Here is a 15,300-nt window from a genome sequence, read left to right on the forward strand (position 1 = left end):
ATGTCCACCTTTTAGAGTGTTCCTACCAAAGTGGTTCTTAGAAAACTTAATCATTGGCTTGGCTTTATTTTGGCGGAGGCGGCTTTCAGATTCTGTGTGTACTGGATCATTCCGTACTCAAATGTGTGTTGTGTGAACACCTTTGTCCTTCTGTGTCGCTTTATTTTAAGGTAATGTTTAATGCTGGTGTAACCGCTTAGGTTGCCATTTTCCCAACACGTTTCAGAAATGAAACCGGGAGCGATGTCGTGCTGTACTCAGACGTCAGAAGGCAAGTTATTGAAACGGAAGCTAGTTTGCGTGCTTCCCTAATGAGCTTCGGTCCTATTCTGTTCGGCCCAAATCATTACCTCTCTTGTTCCCACATCTGATGTCCTTCTGATCTTTGAATTTCATCTGGGGGAGACCATGGGGGCTCCAGGCTTGATGCACCATTCCGTTGTGTCCTGCGACAGACAGGAAACGGTGTTTCAGGTGCGGATTTTCCGGTCTGCGTTCATCTGCTCCCCTCACGGGCATTTTGTGAGCAGGGGCAGTGTGGGCTTGGCATCCAAGACACAGCACAATGTCACCTCTCAAAGCCCCAGGAGAGAGAGGAGAAATCACCACACAGTGCTCAGGGCAAGGTGCCCCAGATTCAGACTTAGCCCAGGTTGGCGAGGTGAGAAGATCAGGCACCCCAAGATTCAGTATGTGTGATGGACAGAACAAATGCCCAAGGGCAGGACAGACGGACTGGAGGATCTCAGACCCCAGGGCTGAGCAAGGGTGGGTCTTTCACACAGAGAATCCACGCACCCACGAATACTACCTTTCCCCAAGGTCCCAGGGCCTGAGCGCACCATCAAGGCCACCGAAGCGTTCAGGTTGCGTACTGCTCAGACAGGTGCACTCATTTGCTGGGGCCTCCATAGCAGAAGACCACAGACCGGGGGCTGAACTACAGACCTTTCCCTCTCACAGTTCTGGGGGCTGGAGGCCCAAGATCAGTGTACCAGCATGGTGGGGTGCTGAAGACCCTCTCCGTGACTCACAGAAGCCTTCCTGCTGTGTTCGTAGGGCCCTTGCTTGAGGCTGGGCTTCTGGTGCCTCTTGTCATAAGGACATTCATCTCTTCCCATAGGGCCCCACCCTTCGGCCCCATTTAACCCTGATTGTCCCCATAGAGGCCCCATCTCCAGACATAGTCCCACTGGCAGGTAGGCCTTCAACATACAAATTGGGGGGATACGGACCTTCAGTCTGTAACAGTAGGAAAGTGACTTCCTTTCTATTTTAGTGTCCTCTTTGCTGTAAGAACCTACATTCGTCCATTCCAGAATAATTGTGGGTGAGGAGGTGGGGGTACTGATTCCCTCTCGCAAGTCAGGATCTCATTTAGAATTTCCTTTGACCTGGGCCTCGCATTTAAAAAAACAAAAAACAAACAAACAAAAACCAACTTGGGGCAAATCAGTAGAGGATCACTCGTTGTGTAGTGCCGGGGTGGGGTTGATTTTCCTCATCCCATTGCCGTGTGGGTCAAGACTGACGTCAGGGCGCCATAAGTAACACACATTCCCTCCCGTACCTTCCTTCCTCTTCACTTCTTGCCTCTCTGGAGCCCCAGTTCTCAAAAATATTTGTCCCGATCAACCCCCGCTAATCTTTCCTTTTCCAAATATCCAAATCCAGTTTATAAATGTCTGAGCTTCCTGCAAATCAGTGAAAGGGATTGATCCATCTTTGAGAAACTATGGATGGTGAAGCCTGTGGGGAGAAGATACTCTCGTTCCTTCTGAGGAAAAGGTCAGAAGAACCCGGTGCTCCTGGCTGAGGAAGCTCAGTGTTAAGTGTTGCGGACCCCGGGAAGTGAGGCCGGGTCTCCAGCACTTCCTGTCTCCCGGCAGGACACAGGTCCCTGACGGGGACCCAACCAGGCACAGGGCTCTGCTGATTGACGTGGAGATGCTTTTACTTCTACTTCATAAATTTCACTCTTAGTTTATTTCCAATCGTAGATTACCCAGGGGCATTTTGAAATTAGATTTTTCTTTCTTGATAAAGGGGAAAAAAACCTGTTTTGAATTAGTTACCTGTGTATATTATTCATAGTTTAATATTCATAACAAGTACACAGTTCTGAAAATGAATATGGTTAAAATTTATCTAGGATTTTATTTTCTGCTCTTTTTGCTATTCACCAAACTGATTTTTCCAGTTTCATCAAACAGGAAAATACCACATTTCTGCAGCTGGTACAGTAGTAAGAAATACCAAGATAACTTTACGTCCCTGATACCTAAAGCTTATTTATAATCTTGAACCAAAGAGTATTTTTATAGCTCTCACTTTAAATGGCCTTCATTCTAGAACACATTATTGACTTCTGTGCCTCTGTTGAAAGTGCACTGTCTGTCGGGTGCGATAGCCCAGCCCATTACGGTGCCTGCTCTGTGTGAGGTTCTGGGCATGGGGCTGTCCAGGTAGACCTGGAGGAGCCCCTCTCAAATGTGCTGTATTAATCTTGCATTAACTTTTCATCAGCCCTGATGAGAAGCATCACACCCTGATCCATATCAGTAGGTTTGGCTGTACTTGCCCATTACAAGGTCAGGTGTAATGGTTGACTTGGCCGTCTTTCCTGGATCTTCAAATCCTTATCCCCCAAATAAACCTCATGCGGTCAAGATCCATAGACACCAGTGAGTAGGAAAAGTACCACATTAAGAAATTCATGTGAACTGATAAGTGTTTGAACAGATATAACATTTTTTAGAAATCTATATAAAACAATTTTGTCTCACATCCTAATATATATATGTATATATACATATATATATATATATATATATATATATATATATATATATATATACTATAGTGTGTGTGTGTGTATACATTCTCCCTGTATATTTATGTATAGGTATAGAAATAGATGTAGCTAGGGGCACCTGGGTGGCTCAGTTGGTTAAGCATCTGCCTTCTGCTCAGGTCAGGATTCTGGGGTCCTGGGATCGAGTTCCGGCATGGGTCTCCCTGCTCAGAGGAGAGACTTTCTCCTTCTCCCTCTGCTTCTCCCTCTCTCTCTTTATGTCAAATAAATAAAATCTTTACAAAAAGAAATAGATGTAGATATATGGTTATATGCACTTGCAGATATATGCGTTTATATACACATATCTAATGCATACACATATATAACTCAGGTTATTTTTTATTATAGAAGTATGTAAGAAAAGTAGGAAACTAGAAATGTAGATTCCCCAGTGTAATGACCCAAACCAGGTGATAATATATTTTGTTGGTATTTATTTCCAGATTTTTTTAATACACAGATTTTAGTTTTTCCCTATTCTCCTTTATTTTAAAATTTTTATTGTGTTGTGTTAGTCACCATAAAATACACCATTAGTTTTTGATGCAGTGTTCCAAGATTCATTGTTTAGGCACCACACCCAGTGCTCCATGCGATCCGTGCCCTTCTTAACACCCACCACCTGGGTCACCCATCCCCCTACCCCCCTCCCCTCCGAAACCCTCTGTTTGTTTCTCAGAGCCCAGAGTCTCTCACGGTTCATCTCCCCCTTCCATAACCCCCCTTCGCTTTTCCTTTCCTTCTCCTAATGTCCTCCGTGTTATTCCTTATTCTCCACAAGTAAGTGAAACCATATGATAATTGACTCCCTCTCCTTGATTTATTTCTCACAGCAGAATCTCCTCCAGTCCCGTCCATGTTGATACAAAAGTTGGGGATTCATCCTTTCTGATGGCAGAGTAATATTCCATTGTGTACATGGACCATATCTTCTCTATCCATTCATTCATCTGTTGAAGGATATCTCAGCTCATTCCACAATTTGGCTATTGTGGACATAGCTGCTATGAACATTGGGGTACAGATGGCCCTTCTTTTCATTACCTCTGTATCTTTGGGGTAAATACCCAGTAGTGCAATTGCAGGGTCATAGAGAAGCTCTATTTTTAATTTCTTAAGGAATCTCCACACTGTTTTCCAAAGTGGCTGCACCAACTTGCATTCCCACCAACAGCTTAAGAGCGTTCCCCTTTCTCCCCATCCTCTCCAACACTTGTTTCCTGTCCTGTTAATTTTGACCATTCTAACTGGTGCAAGGAGGTATCCCAATGTGGTTTTGATTTTAAATTCCCTGATAGCTAAAGATGATGAACACTTTCTCATATCTCTGTTAGCCAGTTGTATGTCTTCACTGGAGAAGTGTCTATTCATGTGTTCTGCCCATTTTTTGACATGATTCTCTGTTTTTTGGGTGGAGTTTGAGAAGTTATTTATAAATCTTGGATATCACCTCTTTGTCTATAGTGTCATTTGCGAATATCTTCTCCCATTCTGTGGGTTGCTCCTTTGTTTTATTGCCTGTTCCCTTTGCTCTGCAGAAGCTTTTATACTCATGAACTTAAAAGAGTGTGTATCTTCCCATTTCACTCATCTTTATGTCATCAAACGTGCATGTACTTTGTTACTGGGTATGGGACTGTTCCAGGCATCACCTGCCCAGCTGGCTGGGGCTTACATCAGGTGTCACCGTTCCACTTGTGAGTGTGTACAACGTTCTAGAGCAAAGTTCTGTCCTTAAGCTCTTTGTTTATTTCAGCCGCCTTTTTAAAACCAATTTCTCAAAGCCAGGCAGTGTGTAAGGATACATACTTCCATGTCATTTTTATTTACTTTTTTTTACTTTCAAACAACTGAGGGAATGTTTGTATTACACCCAAGTGTTTATGTTTGCATCAACATACTACATTAGTGGTCTGAACTGATTGTTTATTGTGTTGATATTTTTATTCATTTTTGAAAATGCATTCAAGCAAGTTTTTTTATCTTAAAGAAATGCAAGGCATGACAATAGAAATATTTTCAGTAAGTGTGCAAGAAGCAGGATCTTCTCTCCCAGAACTTGGAGGACACTCTAAATGGTTTTGATGCTCTGATGTATTGCTTGCTATAAGCTAAGAAAAATGATGCTTCTCTATGAACCATATTTTTCAGGGGATAAACCTACCATGTTGATTTTGGTAAAATATCTGGAACTAAATTTACTGCTGAACCTGAATCCTTTTGATGATTTATTTCCCTTGTTATTTAATTTGAAGAGTCAATTTGATATCCCAACTGGTTTGTAATAGCTAATTTCCCAAGGAGGGCCACATGTGAATACCAATATTATATGTATACATCCTATTTTAGTCCTAGACTGCATACTTAGTAATTTGGTATTAAGCATTTTTTTTTGAATCTTCAATTTTGGGTGATTTACACTAAAGAAAGAAGAATGCATGTGATTTTTTTTTTTGAAGTTTCAGATTATTGGTTGGAAGTTTGGTTTTATGATGTCTGTCTTTTTTTATTTCCAGGCAGTGGCTGAAGTCTGAAGACATTCAGAGGATCTCGCTCCTATTCTACAATAAAATACTAGAGAAAGAAGTAAGCTACTTTTTTCCCCTCAATCTTTTTTTCTGAAGTACAAGTCTTTAAAAACCTGAGTATCTGGCTGGCCTGTCACCATGCTTGACACTCCTGGTGGGAATGGTATTTGCAGCAGCTCTGAGATCTGGGGCTAGGGGGAGGGGACGGGAGCTCATAACCGTTTCTCTCCATGGCCTGTTTTCTTACAAAAAGTTTTTGAAAGAAAATAAAATCCTTCAAGAAATCAAGAAAAAAGGGATAAAGTTGCAGTTTGTTACTGCAAAATTAAATCACTTTAATTTTTTAACAAAGGTAGGAGTTACATTCAGCATGTGTTTGGGAGGATTGGAAACCCCAAACTTCTAAGTGTTTATTGCACACAAACACTTGCACACTTGTGAAGTAAGAGGTCTGGCAAGGGCACACGAAGAAGCAGACATCAGGCTCAACATGCTGAATGTGGATTTGCTAAAATGAATTAAGTGTTTATTGCCCAAAAAGCAAACACTCTTCTAGGTCAGTTTTATTGTATTTGCCTTTGTGTGTGTGTGGATCTAGAAAAAGGAATGAGGCAGAGATAATTTTTTATCATCCAACTCTATAATTACAGGCTTAGTTTGAACAAAAGCTACTATATTAATGGCAGAAGTTGCAGCACTGGTTTTAAAATGCTCTTAAGAAAATTCATTATTTCACGGATACTGAGTAGAATGCCCAGACTCCACGCAGGCTGAATCTCATAGCTGTACCCAGACCGTCTTGTGTGTTAGCCGTCAGTGAGATCAGCGGTCTACCTCTACGTCAAGATGCTGAATACAGCAGTTTACTGAGTGGACGTCTGACATAACTCATCGTTACTATTGATCAGTTTATCTTCAAATAACTTTAACAGATACTGAGGGTTACTTACTGTTTAAATGTGAAATGATTCCTGCTTGATAGAAATCCATTTCCTTTATTAATACCGCAAGGAAATTCCAATTCATACCTTGACAGAAAGCTCAGAAGAAGGTAAAAGATAAGAGTGCAGTGGAACATACAGAGCAGAATCGCGTTTCTACAGTTTCGTAAACGTAGCTTCTTCACCAGCACGCACGTTATCCTGGCCATCGAGCCTCAAAATTCACCAAAAAAATATGCAAGTAAACAGAAGGTGATCATTTTAAAATGCACCTTTTGCTGACAGTCTCCTGGTATTGCATATTTGTAGGGCCAACTTTGAGGCAAATTTTAGACAGCTTTGGGATTTAAGCTCGCTTTCTGTCCACCTGTCCCCAGCGTGCTCTTGCGGTGACCACCAGCAGGTCCAGACAAGCCCACAGAACCATCAGAGACCTGGAACAAAGCCGCTGGCCTTCTCCGTCTTCCAAATTTCCTTGCTACCTCCAAGTAGCATTGAGATGAATAATAACAGAAAAGACTAAAATAAATCAATAAAATTAGGAAATTGCATTTCCAAAATACTCTTCAGAAGTAAACTAATTAACCATCTGCTATCCCCGCGTGGCTGTGGACCTCAGATCCACAAGGGGCCAGGGGCACAGGCAGGGACCATGCTGGGACGGTCCCTTCACTCCCTCGTCCCTCTGGTCCGGTGCTCTCTCTCCTTGCCGGAGTGATCCAGTGGACTTGAAATGGGTTTTGGAACAGTTGGCCTCTTAAAAATTGTGGTTTTGGGAAGAAATTCTTCCGTAGCTCTTTGGAGGGAGGAAGCGCTCATTGCTGGAGATGGGCAGCCATCCTCTAGCTCGTTTTGTGCCACATTGGCCTCTTACAACTGTGACGCGTGCAGCAGGTGGCGGCAGGCTGCCGGCTGGCTGTTTCGGCGCCCCCCTCGGAGAGCAGCACTCACGGTTTCCTTCTTGTCCCCTCAGTACCGAGCCACCGCCCTGCCAGCGTTTAAGTACTACGTGACCTGCGCGTGTCTCATTTTCTTCTGCATCTTCATTGTGCAGATCCTAGTATTACCGAAGTAAGTACCTACGGTTCCCAGTGGGACGTGCCCCATGCATCGCGCTGCGGGAGCCCAGATATACTGAAGGGTGGGAGAGAATGCAGATTAACAAACAGAAGGGTCAGATCACAGGGGAGGGCCAGTTCACTTTGTATCTGTGAAGTTAAGTGGCTCCCGCGTTCATGCTTGGTTACAATAATATTGCATTCTCAATGTGGATGTATTGATTCACCTTATAGAGATTTTTAAAAAATAAATTTAGGGGCACCTGGGTGGCTCAGTGGGTTAAAGCCTCTGCCTTCGGCTCGGGTCATGATCTCAGGGTCCTGGGATCGAGCCCCACATCGGGCTCTCTGCTCGGCAGGGAGCCTGCTTCCCTTCCTCTCACTCTGCCTGCCTCTCTGCCTACTTGTGATCTCTGTCTGTCAAATAAATAAATAAATAATCTTTAAAAAAGAAAAAATGTTATCTTCTTACTTGATTTTTGTATTACTCTGGTGCCCAGTAGAAGAAATGCAGCTTAAAAGCTACCCAAAAAGAGCAAAATCTCTGGACTTCTTTTTTCCTAATAAGCAGGTAATGTTATTGTGTATTGAAAAGACAAAACCTTCATTAGTTGTGTTTTTTTTTTAAGAATTTATTTATTTATTTGACAGAGAGAGACAGCACAAGCACAAGCAGGGGAATGGCAGGTAGAGGGAGAAGCAGTCTTCCCGCTGAGCTGGGAGCCCCACATGGGGCTCACACCCAGGACCCTGGGATCATGACCCAAGTTGAAGGCAGTTGTTTAACCTATTGAGCCACCCAGGTGACCCCCTTCATTAGTTTCGGATGTAGTGTTCCACGGTTCCTTCTGTGTATAACAGCCAGCGCTCACTGCAAAACGTGCCCTGCTTAATACCTGTTACCGGGCTAACCCATTGTCCTACATCACAAACTAATGAAGTACTATGTAGTCACTAACATAACATAATAAAATAAAATTTAGGAAAAGAAAGGACAAAACCTGCTCTGGGTTTTCCATACGCAGCCATCCCTCTGACTCCAACTTCTCCCTGAGAAGTGGCGCACACCTGCCACCTTTCTGGCTAGAAGCGGTCACTGCACAGCTCACCCGGATCCAGAAGGGGGACGCTTAGTGTGCACACTTGCACACTTTGGGGTGGACTCCTCCTGCCATCTCTGGGTGAAAATCCAGTCACTCTGGGTTTGCTAGCTTGCCTTTCTCTCGTACCTTCTTCAGGAACGCCATCGAAGTCAACCGACTTTGCTTAAAGTAATGGCTTCTTTCTCATTCTGTAGTCTAAGAGAAAAGAAGAAAACGAAACTTTTGTCTTTTTTCTGTAATTGGGGATGTAGAAAGAAACTCGCAAGACAAATCTTCTTTGCGTTTATCAACGCTCTGTAAAGGCCAAAGCAGCCATTTTCAAGCTAGCAGGATCCGGCTGTGTGTTCGCATTTAACTTCAGCAGCACCTGGCCACAGCTGGAATTGCCGAGGCTGGGCTGCATTTTGTCTCATGCAGATACTGAGCCAACTAGAGAGAAAGGGTCTGCCTTTCCCCTCCACGCTCCGAAGGACGTTCTTCTGAGCGAGAAGCAGCACAAAGGCATTTGTAGAAGTCACACGTCGCGGTATAACTCACCCATGTTCACTCCCAAGCTCTCTGTCCCCTTTTAGAGGAGGTTCCCAGTGAACTTCCTCTTCCCCCTGGTAAATTTGCACTGAAACACCTGGGCCAGAGGAGTTCTCCTTCTAGACTTACAAAATCGTCAATGGAATTTCTCCATAGCAAAGTATCTGTTTTACACCCCGAGGAAAGGTAACGGATTAGACGCCTTCAGAGTTCCAGGCCTGTGCCCCTTGGTAGAAGAGATGAGCAGCTGAACCCTACACAAAGCTTACCGAGGGAGAGCCGGAGGCCGCTAGAGAAGTCTCATGAGGGAATCGATTCCCAAGGGAAGTGCGCCCTTATCATTACTCTCCGGTGATAAATTCACTGATTTTTCTGCATCTTCCTATTGAATGAACATCTTCATGTTTCCCACATCATAATTAAGACTGGGATTATCACCCATTAGAAGGAACTGGAAGAGAGGAAAGACTAGGATTTTCTTTCTCAAACCATCCATTTTATTACTAAGCAAAATAATTCCTTTTTATGCTACGTATTTTATTTATTTTAATTCGCGTATAATCGCTACACCGTGTTCTGTCAGTTTCAGGTGTGCGTCATACTGATTCGGCCGTTCTGCACGTCACTCAGGGCTCATGACCATAAGTGAGCTCTCAGTCCCGTTATCTCGTTCCCCATCCATCCGCCTGCATCCCCTTGGCAACCACCATTCTCTGTTTGAAGAGCCTGGTTTCTTGTTTGTCTCCTTTTTCTTTCTTTGTCTTGTTTCTTAAATTCTACGTAGGAGTAAAGTCATATGCCATTTGTTTTTCTCTGAGTTTTTTAAATTAGCTCCTAGGTCCATCCATGTCGTCACAAATGACAAGATTTCGTTGATTTTTTATGGCTGAGTAATACTCCATTGTTACGTATACCTTATCCAGTCATTTACTGTAGACATTTGGGCCACTTCCGTATCTTGGCTTTTGTAACAATGCTATAGTAAACATGCAGTGTGTATTTCCTTTCAAATTGGTGTTTTTGTTTTGTTTTCCTTTCTTTTCAACCTTCATGCACTCTTGGTGGGACTACAATATGTTGCCGCCACTGTGGAAAACAGTAGGGAGGTTCCTTAAGAAATTAAAAATAGAATTACCATAGGATCCAATAATTGCACTACTAGGACGTTTTCAAAGGTGATGCTAAAGAAGCCAAAAATTTCCAGGGACCAAGACAAATAATTCATGGGATCACACTCTTCAGAAAACATCGAGGAGATATCTCTGTCTTTTCTTTTCTTTTTTTTAAGATTTTATTTATTTCTATGACACAGATCACAAATAGGCAGAGAGAGGAGGAAGTAGGCTCTCTGCTGAGCAGAGCCTGATGTGGGGCTCGATCCCAGGACCCTGAGATCATGACCTGAGCCGAAGGCAGAGGCTTTAACCCATGAGTCACCCAGGCACCCCTGTCTTTTATTTCATCTCTCTTTTGTGTGTTGTACCTTGAAGACGACTCATCCAAGCTCCTTCTCTCAGGCATCGTCACCAATTCCTAGTATGTTTCTCTTGAGCAACAAGTTGATTTTGAGCATCAGCGTAGTGAAACCTGTGCTGGTTGCTTTCCCTCTTTGTGCCGGCTTTGGCAGAGATCAGAATAGGTCTGCGGACACTTCTGAAGGAAAGAGTTGAGACCAGAACCTCCTATGCCTGCTTCCTATTACGTCGACCTTGTATTATGTCATATTATAATGTCCTCTTCGTTCCTCCTTTCCATGCTAATGTCCTCATCTTTCTTTTCCTTTGTAAACAATTCTTCTTGCAAAGTATTCCAGAGATACTGCAACATACAGAGCATGAGATGATAAACGTGTGTGTGCGCAATCCAGATGGTACAAATTTAATCTGGTGCTACCTTCCTATAGATCTGTTCCTGGGTTCTGAAGCCATTATTGTTTGGGCATACCTCCTCTAAACATCATCTATGCTTATTTTTTAATTCAATCTGATGTGTTTTCTGATAGATTAATTTGATAGATTAATGTGTTTGATTTTGTTTCTGATGTAGAGACTCACTTTTCCCTCTTTTCAATTACTTGGCTTTTCCTGGCACACCTTCCACTTTCTAACTTCAGAAGGATTGATCCAGTATTCTGTATTCTTTTCTTTTCCTTTGCTAGTTGGGATTGCTCTTTCTCTCTCCTCCTCGTGTGCATGCATGCATGCTCTCTCTCTCTCTCTCTCTCTTTATAGACACACTTACAGTCCTGTATATAGCACACATATATAAAGTGTATGTGCTCATATAACGATGTATGTAATAACTCAATATATATACTATTAAGATATTCTGAAGTTGATCATGATATCTTCTATGTAATTTTTCTTAGAACTTCTGTTGCAGATGGTAATCATAGTATTTATTAGATTTACTCTTGTTCTTTACCAATTTGTTTATTAGTGCCTTTTTTATTGAAGCATAATTAATACAGTGTCATGTGAGTTTCAGGTGTTCAGCAGTTCTAGGCATTTCTCGGTGCTCTTCCAGAATACTCTTAACCCCCTTACTTATTTCACCATCTCTTATTTCAGTTTCTCAGTGTTCCACGATTCATTGTTTATGCACCACACCCAGCGCTCCGTGCAATCCCTGCCCTCCTGAATACCCACCACCAGGCTCACCCATCCCCTAGCCCCTCCCCTCCAAAACCCCCCCCCTCTTTAAAAAAAAAAAAAAAACTATTCATTCAAGTTTATTTCCCTTCTTTCTGATATCTGTCATTTATTAGTTCCTTCACTGAGGGTCTATGAGTAGCAGGAGCTCCTGTTTTTTCATTTATGTTGAAATATTTTTATCTGCCTTATTTCACATTGGCTCTTGAATAGTAGTTTAACTGAATATAAAACCCTAGGTTACTACTGTTTTTCCTTCGTATTATGATGATGATATCCTGCCCCTGTCATCATCTGTTGCTGCTGGTGAAAGGTCTTCTATCAACGCCATCGTGTCCACACCTTTCACCCAGCCAGTGTCTCCGGCGCCCCCGGGTCTCAGGCCGTCCCTCTGCGCACGCGCATTTGTTCTTCTTCGCCTAATAGCCGGGGTGTGATTTTCCATCTGAAAATTCACATTTTGGCAGTTTTCTGGCATTACCACCTTATATATTCCTTCTATCTTTACTTTTTCCTCCTTGAAATCTTACCAGTTGAATATTGTGCTGTTCATTCTGGGTTCCAAGTCTTATACTATTTCCTCAGAGTTTACATGTCTTTATTTCCCTGCACTGCATTCATTCTGGTGAATCCCTCATGCACACTGAGTGTATAATTTCAGTGATTATTTATATCTAAGATGGCTGTTAGGGTCTCTTGAAAATATGAATTTTTTATAATTCCATATTTTACCTAAGGATTCCATTTTTAATTTTCCTTTATTAGCATAATAAACACATCGTATGAAATTGAATAAGTATATTATATGAATACAGCACTCGTTTCATTCTGTTATGATGGTGTATAAATGAATGAATTCTGCTGTGCGGTCTCTGTGCTGACTCATGGTGGCACGTCTCTTTGGGTCATTTAACTGTGAGCTCACTGGCATCAAAGGCTTGGGTCCATGGAAATTCCACATACTCTGAGTTATGAAGGCGTTACTGTGATATGTTTTTCAGTGTCTCTCTGTCTCTGGGGTTCATCAGTTCAAGTCAAAGTATTTTATTAAATTCGGATCAAGGTCAAGGTCCCTTCACTAAACAGGTCTTGTGAATTTGACTAACATCTTAACACAGAGCAAGATTGGGGATATCATTTCAGGATGACTCTGCTTCCACTCATCACTCTAGTTAGTCGACGTCCCTGAAAATTATCAGACTGCTAGACAGAGTTTTTATGTTTCCTGTTTCCTGGTAGGACAGTGGTTTATGGCTCCTGACTTTATTCGAGAGTTCAGTTCCAATTTCCCATTAAGGAAATGCCTGACAGCACCCCCGCCTTGAGTGGACATTAAATCTCACACTCCAAGGCCTGTGTCAGCCCCTGCTTCCTCCCGGGCTGTTTTGCATCAATACCCCTCACATTCTGCTTGTGAGTACCCTCGGTATACAGAGTATTTTCTCTTCTCTTGAGCTCGGCTATCTAAAAATAATAATTTTGTTATACTTTGTGAAACCTTTTTGTCGGGATAATGTTTCTCACTTCCTCACTTCTGTTTAATGTGCTGAACTCGTTTGTTTTCTTTTTTTTTTTTAACTATTTGTTTATTTGAGAGAGAGACAGACAGAGGGAGAGAGCATATTAGGGGAGGTCTGGGGGGAAGCAGACTCCCCATTGAGCAGGCAGCCTGATGTGGAACTTGATCCCAGGACTCCAGGATCATGACCTGAGCTGCACGCAGTCGCTTAACCAACTGAGCCACCCAGGCACCCTGTTTGTATTCTTTTGGAGAAACTGCCTCATGTTCTTAGGAAAAAGGAGAAAAATGACTAATAAGTGAATGAATGAGTGCATGAATAACTAATAATAGAAGAATGCATGACCTCGAAATGATAATCAAGGGGAAGGTTTTGCCTAAAAGAGGGCCAAGTATCATCCCTGTTTGACACAGAATCATAAATCTGGCTCTAATCTCAGAATTTGAATAGTTGTAATTAAATTATTGGTTGACTCCTCTTTTTAGGCTTGTTCTCTTGCTTCTGTCTGCCTTGTACTATATAACTTTATCAGAAATGTGAGCCACCTTCAAAGATCAAAAATGATCAAACCTGAATTGTTTATTTTTAAAGATTTTATTTATCTTTTTGACAGAGATCACAAGTAGGCAGAGAGGCAGGCAGAGGGGGGGGGGCGGGTAGCAGGCTCCCTGCTGAGCAGAGAGCCCGATGCAAGGCTTAACCCAGGACCCCGAGATCATGACCCGAGCTGAAGGCAGAGGCTTTAACCCACTGAGCCGCCCAGGCGCCCCGAGCCCAAATTGTTTTTGCAGTTCTTAGTACCTTTATTCATATTGTCTGCCAAGCTAAGTAGATTAAACCAGGCATGGGCAATTGTTACAATAAGAATGATTTTTTTTCTAATAAAATTTAGTTAAATATCATGTGTTTTATTAACCCAAGTTAAATTAAGATAATGATATTTTACTTAAGCAGAATTAATAATTATAATCTTAAATATGTGAGATCTATTATTTCTGCTGAAATTCTTTGATACTTATTCCATTGTTTATTTTAATAATCAATGCCCATTAATTCTTTAATAGTCATTTCAAAAGAGTCACTTTCATTTTGGTTTTTATCTCCGAAAAGGAGAAAAAAGTAGAAGAAAGTTTAATGGGAGAATCATTCATGTCCATTGAAAGTGGACTTGATTTTCTGAACAGAAATGATGGAAAAAATAACAGTTATGGAGGCAGTTCTCTTTGGTGGGCAACGAAGCTGGTAGATCCAAATATTGGATACTGAGAAAGTAAGTTACTCCCGGCGAATGGGTATGAAATTTAGGGGAAATAAAAAAAGGAGGCAGGAAGGAAAGAAAGAAAGAGAGAGAAGGACGGAGCGTGGGAAAGGAAAGGGAGGCGGAGGGAGGAGATCAGTCTCCCGGTCCAAGATGAAATGAACCGTACAGTTTTGCTGAGATCAGCAGAACCCTGCTGTGGATTCAGGTCATCAGAAAGTAAGGAAATGCCTCACAAATAGTAGTTTGAATGTAAGATGGCAGTTTAGTTTTTCCCCATTAATCAAAGGCCAAAGGTTACAGTCTGGCACTCCGATCCTTTGGATTCTCGGGGGCACCTGGGTCCCGCCAGCACTCACCCCTGCTTCCAAGAGACTTCGCTCCTCATCCTTCTTCCCTACAACGGCAGCATCCACGTTCCGAGCAACACGAGGGAGGAACAGACCCAGAAGCAGAGGGCAGAAAGCATTCATAACAGCTATCTCTTGGGGAAACTTAGAAGCTACCGCGTGACACTTGGGTTTACAACCCAAGACAGATGGTAGTCACATGTGTGAACCTGGCTCCACGGGAGGCTGGAAGGAGTAGTCTTTGCTCTGTAGGACAGGGTGCCCATCTGAAAATGCTGTCGTCATGAAAAATGGAATTCATGAAAACCAGTATTCTCTCCAGGAATGAAAGCGGATTTGTGTTGCATTTAGCTGTGTTTCAGTGGTCTAGTAAGATATGAGGAACCCTAACAAGAAAAATGGTGCTGAGCATGTTTTCACTCATTGAAACAGGTCACAGATCTTCACTTTTATACCTGGGGATATATCTGAGCATTTGTTATAGAAATCAAAATTCGTAATAGAAG

At 42.4% G+C, this 15,300-nt stretch overlaps 1 protein-coding gene across 1 annotated transcript in view; it reads left to right on the forward strand.

Annotated features, from left to right (window-relative positions):
- ADCY2 (adenylate cyclase 2) overlaps window positions 1-15,300 on the forward strand; it is a 413,634-nt gene that overhangs the window by 310,775 nt on the left and 87,559 nt on the right. Inside the window, exons 13-14 of the mRNA XM_059416859.1 lie at window positions 5,374-5,443; window positions 7,300-7,397. Coding sequence (XP_059272842.1) covers window positions 5,374-5,443; window positions 7,300-7,397 — 168 coding nt within the window. The remainder of the gene's footprint in view (window positions 1-5,373; window positions 5,444-7,299; window positions 7,398-15,300) is intronic.

This window comes from Mustela nigripes, chromosome 12 (genome assembly GCF_022355385.1).
Source record: "Mustela nigripes isolate SB6536 chromosome 12, MUSNIG.SB6536, whole genome shotgun sequence".
Taxonomy (NCBI): domain Eukaryota; kingdom Metazoa; phylum Chordata; class Mammalia; order Carnivora; family Mustelidae; genus Mustela; species Mustela nigripes.